At 45.2% G+C, this 6,000-nt stretch overlaps 1 protein-coding gene across 2 annotated transcripts in view; it reads left to right on the forward strand.

Annotated features, from left to right (window-relative positions):
- Positions 1-4,445, forward strand: part of ESYT1 (extended synaptotagmin 1) — a 55,494-nt gene extending 51,049 nt beyond the window's left edge. For both annotated transcript variants that reach the window (XM_063119795.1, XM_063119794.1), the window contains 3 exons: positions 95-197; positions 322-371; positions 1,970-4,445. In XM_063119795.1, coding sequence (XP_062975865.1) covers positions 95-197; positions 322-371; positions 1,970-2,003 — 187 coding nt within the window. In that variant the 3' untranslated portion in view covers positions 2,004-4,445. The remainder of the gene's footprint in view (positions 1-94; positions 198-321; positions 372-1,969) is intronic.
- The last annotated feature ends 1,555 nt before the right edge of the window (positions 4,446-6,000 follow it).

Below are 6,000 nucleotides of genomic sequence, written 5' to 3' on the forward strand. Positions count from 1 at the left end.
ACAAAGAGAGAGAGAGAGAGAGAGAGATCCATAAGAACAACAAGCATATTTCAAAAGCAACAATAATTAAACTAATACAATAAAATTGCCACAGGTTTGAATGGGATCTATCATTGGAAGAAGCCCAGCGAAGGAAGCTGGAGGCCTACATCAAAAACAGTGTTTCTTTTATGTCCCGCGGGGAGCCAATTGGAAAGGTAATGGGACCAGGATGGGCCGGGGTGGGGGAGAGGTTGTTGTGGGTTTAGCTTTGCCAGCAAAGCGGCTCCTTGCTGGAGAAGAGCAGGCACCTGACCACCTCCTCTGCATTTTTCCTCCCAGGTGCACATTGACCTCTCACAGAAGGACCTGACCCAAGGTGCGGCACAGTGGTGAGTAGAGGAGCAAGAGTACAGAAAATAAGGGAGCATCCCTGGGTAAATGGCCATGCCAGTTTCAATTTTTCTTCCTCTTAGTTTATGTTGTCGAATTATTGAACTGGCAGAGACATTTTGCTACCTGGGCTGGGGGGATTTTTCTCATAGTGTATCCTGTTTTGCAAAAGCCCAGGAAGCAAGGCTGGATTTAATTTAAGGAAAGCTCATTATCTCAAGACTTAGTGAGCAAGGCCCCACGAATGGGCAGTAGCAGGGTCTCCTGCCCATACAGTCCCAGGAGGTAAAATCACATCTGGTAAGATCGTATTGGGTACAGAACCATCCAGGAAGGTCACAGTAAGTCAAAGGTGCCTCCAGGTGTGTGTGTGTGTTTACTGCACTGTCGCCCTGCCTCGTTTACAGAATTTTATGTGGGGTGCAGACATTGTTGTCTTCCACTCATAACCCTCCCATGTTTTCCCACTGCTGCTTGTCTTTTTCCTCCTAAGAACATATCTTTTTAAACAAGCCTTCCCTGGACGTTCAGGTGAACTGAATCAGATCCCCCACAACAGCTGCCAGTAAGCTTAGACTGTTCTGGATGTTTTTTTCCTCATTCAACGTAATAGGGAATCGTTACCTCGTCTCCTGCTTGCGGGTTTCCTGTGGGCCGCTGGTTGGCCACTGTGGCTGGACTAGGTGGAGCCTTGGCCTGATCCAGCAGCACTCTTCTTATATTCTTATGCACCCCAGCAGGGCCCCATAGCCATCTGAAGCCTTATAAACACAGGCCAGGCCTGTTCAGCGTTAGGCCCCGCTTCCCTGAAGGGAGTTGGCTGTGTTCCTTAAAAGGGCCCTGGCCTGGTTTTGTAACTTTTGGCTTCTGTGAGGCTGAGGAGATGGAGGTGGCTGCTGCTGTAGCTCGTCCACTGAGACTAAAGGTGATGGTATAGACATGTCCACCGGTAGAGAGGGCCCAGGTGAAGACACCAAAGGATCTCTGCTGGGCAAAGCAGCCTGTACCACATCCTCACCTCCCTTAGAGCACTGTGAGGGCCTGGGTTCAGGGGCCATGACACAGTGAGGAGTTCTAAAGTGAGATTGTCTCCTTGAGACTTGGGTATGACAGCAGATCCTTCTTTATGCCCATGAGGCTGGAATCTTCTAGATCATCCGTATTGAGCAAATCCTTGGTATGTGGAATAGAGAAGCTGCAAGGGGTTTTCTCTGACCTAGGAACAATGAAGTTTTCTTGTCCTAGAACTATAACATTCCTCTTTTCTCCCTCATTCATCCACCCCGCCTTGAATGCTCCTCATTTGTAAAATGGTTCCCTGAAACCACAGTCCAAGCTGAATGCACATACTTACTTGTTCATAAAGTACCTTGAGGTGCATTCTCTACAGAACGATCAAAGCAACTTACAGCATCAAAACAAAATACACAAATAAGCGTTCAAATCCACAATTTAAAAATGACAACAACCCTGTCCGTACCTCCATTTGGGGGGTGGAGTCCTGCCTCACTGCTTGGGATCAATTGCTTTTAGCTTGTTTTATGTCAGAAAGATCAGAAAAGGCTCTCTTTCTTTTTTTTTACTCCTTATCTTGCAGGTACGATTTAAAAGACGACAAACCCAGCTCCTAGTCTCCACGGTGTCTCCTTTCTCGAGGCGTCGCCATCCAGGGAGCCGAAGAGCTGGCGTGAACACCATTGCCACCACTCGCCACAAGCTCGCCCCCTGCTGGATGGGCTTTTCAGTGTTTTGTTTTTCAGCAATCATAAGTGTTGTGTTTTTAGAATCTTCTTTTTCAACGTGAAGCCGACAGGGTTAGAGAAGTGTTCTCTTAACACTGCGAACCGCATGCTGCCTTTTTATTGACCAAAGAAGCGGGCCTTTTTTCATCTTTCAGCTAAGGACGACGTTCCTTACAGGCTTGCAGATGCTGTGAGCTAACACTTTCAGCAGCCACTGGAGAAGAAATTAAAAAGCCTGTGAGCAAACTGAGCCTAGGGCAAGGTGTTAGCTGGAAAAGGTACAAGGAAGGCCATCCTGGAGGGACCAAATACTGTCCTCATAGTAACTGTGGGCAAATAACCTCCTTTGGAACAAAAGGTTCCACACCTGAAGAGGGCCACTGGTGACCCCAAAATGGGCAACCCACCATCCTTTGACTGGAAAGGGAACATTATGCATCCCCTGCCCAGGGATTATTCAGCTGAGAAAAGTGATTGGGATTCTGCCCTGGTTCTCTTGGTAATGTGGCTTTATAAGTGGCATTTTTGCCATTTTGAATGAAAGGATTAAAAAGTGGGTGTGGGAAGGGGGCAGTGGCCAAGCAATTTTGATTTGCAACTTTGAATTTTATTCCCACTACTGGGGAACCCATGGCCGTGACTTCTGTGCATGTAGCTGATGCCCCCAAGTGGCATAGTGGCCCATCCCAGCATTTTGCAAACCTATACTCTTGGTAGCAGCTCATGATCTTCTCACCACACAAAACCTGTTTCTACTGATGATGGCGCCTTTAAATTGAATCAGTTTGTTTGGGCTTCTTGTACTGCTAAGCCAAATGCACAGCATGCCTTCTTGCAATGCCTTTATTTGTGCCACTTTCATTGCTTTTTTTTAAAAAAAAAGATGAATGTTGTTTGGTGCCTTCTTGCACTCCCATCTGGAAACTGGTGCATGGAACAGAATCCTCCTGCGCCAAGTTCTAGGGCTGTGTGTATTCTGTAGCAAGGAAATCCTAATTCCGTGCTCCAAATCAGATTTACAAATATGCAGAATTTATCTACCTGTATACAGACTAACTTTCAATATTTGCATTTTAACTGACTTTGAATCTATTTTGCAAGGGGAGGGGAAGGATAAACATGAAGGTTTTGGGAGAGGAGAGTCACTTCAAGGGGGAAAAGTTCACATAGTTATATAAGGCCAGAAGCCTCCCTCCACCCCTGACAGACACACACACACACACGGACCTCTGAACTTACACTGTAGGCATGCTTTTAAGGTTTTCTCTGCTAGCATGAAGAACTTTTAATGTTGAGCTTCTGGGGCTTTCCCAACCATTAAAAAAACTCAATTTTTTGAGACTGATAAATTATTGCTTGCAAAAGTGCAGTGCTATGCCATTTGGGGAATGGGGTTAGGGTGCAAGTACTTTTAAAATTGACCCCAATGGGAAGGGCTCCGTTTCATTGCCTTTCTCTCATCCTCAGAGCTATTTTTCCTTGCACTGTGCTTGACCCGGGGCTGGGGGGATGGCTTCCAGAGACATGTGGGCAGCATGGACTTCCCCTGATGGTGTTTTATCTGGCAGCTGCACTGGGTTTTGTTTTTTTGCTTTTGTGGAGGCTTTGTTGTCTGTAGTGTTGCTATGAGAAGGAATCATACCGCTTTAGTGATTTAAAAAAATAATCATGCAGATAAGCCCTCGAGAAGCTAAATCCTGATAGATGCCTCATAGCGGCTAGATTTCTTCTCCCTTTCCAGACTTCATAATCTGGAGCAGGTGGGCAGGATTGCTGTGGCAGAGGCCGGGCACACGTCTAGCCTTCCCAAAATATAGAGGGAGAGCATTTCTTTGCTGCACTAATTGAAGTTCAGCAATCCCACCTCTGAGCATACATGGGTGCATACCCCCACAACCGCTGGAGACAAAATACAGAAACGCTAAGTCTCTCTCTCTCTCTCTCTCTCCTTTTTTTGTTCAACACACAGATATATACTTGCTCTCCCATTTCTGAAGCAGCCGAAGCCATGATTTGTGATCTATTTATAAAGGTTGTGTTTTTTTTAATGGCTTATTTCTACGTGTATGACCGTAGCGAATGTGTTTCACACAGCAAAACCATCTCCTCATGGAACCTGACTCTGCCCCCCCACAAGAGCTTGCCGACAGGGGGAGCTGAGTGTGCCTATAAGGAGCTCAGTCACTTTGCCGCCTTCCATGCCAAATCAAAGCTCCAACTCGTGCTTTTCCTCAAGCAGGCTTTACTGTAAGAGCGTGTTTCTGGCACTTGTACCTCTTGTAGCAGCCACTGTAATTTGTTGTAGCAAATAAAGAGAAGAGGAAAATGTGACTGCTTTGGGGTTTCATTTACAACATCCCCCATCACCACCACTGGGAAACAAAAACTTGACGGGGAAGCAAATACACACCCCAGTCAGTCTGCTTGAGGGTCTGTGATTTCAGTGCTTAAAGTGCACCTGCAAGATTGGAGTGCTTGCATGCTCATTTGGACAATGAGGCTCAAAAATTGGGGTGCGGGAATAGAATTACTTGCAATAAGGCCACATCACACGCTCATTGTTGGGATGTGTTACCTCCTGGTGATGGTGTTCTAAAATCTCTTGAATGTGAGCAAACCAAGGCGACTCTGCACGGATCCCCAGCACACAACCTTCCTCACCTGTTGGGTTGTCTCCTGCCTCGCGTACACCGGCACTTCATACAGCATGTGTTATGACGTAGCACAGTGAAGGCCCAGCTTTGAGCACCAGACGAGTACAATTTAAGGCAGATTTGTGACACCTTTACTGTCACTCACTATAACTAAGGCACATGTGACTAATATGCATATGGCACCATCTTGGATGGAATATTTTATTCTTGCTTATACTCGCTCTCATTTTATTAATGCGGGGAGGAGCAAGGGGCACAGTTTCCTGATATTTAAGAGCTGGCAATTGTGGGGATGGTACAAAGGCACTGGATCTGCAATGTGCACATAAGACATCTATCTTTCAGGCACCTCCAAATGCTACTACTTTTATTTATTTTAGATTTGTATACCACCCAACCAGCAAGTTCACTCAGAGCAGTATAAAATCATAAAAGCCAAACAACAACAAAGTTAACAAAAACACAACAAAATACCTAAATAATACAATATTAAACATTAGAGACCTTTAAAAATGTTGAAGAGGCCAACAGTGATATTAATAAATAATATTAAAGTTTAAATGCCTGTTTGAAGAAGAAATCTAAATGTATACAATGGCATCTAAATGTATATAAGGAAGATGTCAGGCGGATCTCCAGGGAAGGGCATTCCAGAGCCAGGGTGGGTGGGGGCATGACGGAGAAGGCTTTTTCTCTGATAGCCACCTGTCATGCCATTGTTGGTGGCGGCAGCACTCAAGAGAAGAGAACCAAAGATGATGATTATTAATGTTAGCGTTATTTGATTTTATACCCTACTCTTCATCCAGAAAAGATCCCAGAGTGGCTTTCAGATAAATTAAAAACAGCCCTGCTCCCAGGCTTGCAATCTAAAGAAACACAACACAGAAGAAGAAGAAGAAGAAAAGGATGGGGAGGGAAAAGAAAACGGAATGGTACACAGTTCTTAGAATGACCCACTGTGAGGGAAATCAAACTTTCAAAACAGGCCTCAGTGGGCCTCCAAGAAGTGGGTGGCTTTTCAGTGAGGGGCTGGATTCAGAGGCTCACGCATACAGTGAGAACAAGCGAGTCTCTCTTAAGCAGCAAAAAGGCTGCTAAGACCAGGTCTGGCATTTTCATTGCTACTGCGTGTATATTTATTTATTTATTTATTTATTACATTTCTATACTGCCCAATAGCCGGAGCTCTCTGGGCGGTTCACAAAAATTAAAAACATTCAAAGTATAAA

Source organism: Elgaria multicarinata, chromosome 3 (assembly GCF_023053635.1).
Source record: "Elgaria multicarinata webbii isolate HBS135686 ecotype San Diego chromosome 3, rElgMul1.1.pri, whole genome shotgun sequence".
Classification (NCBI taxonomy): domain Eukaryota; kingdom Metazoa; phylum Chordata; class Lepidosauria; order Squamata; family Anguidae; genus Elgaria; species Elgaria multicarinata.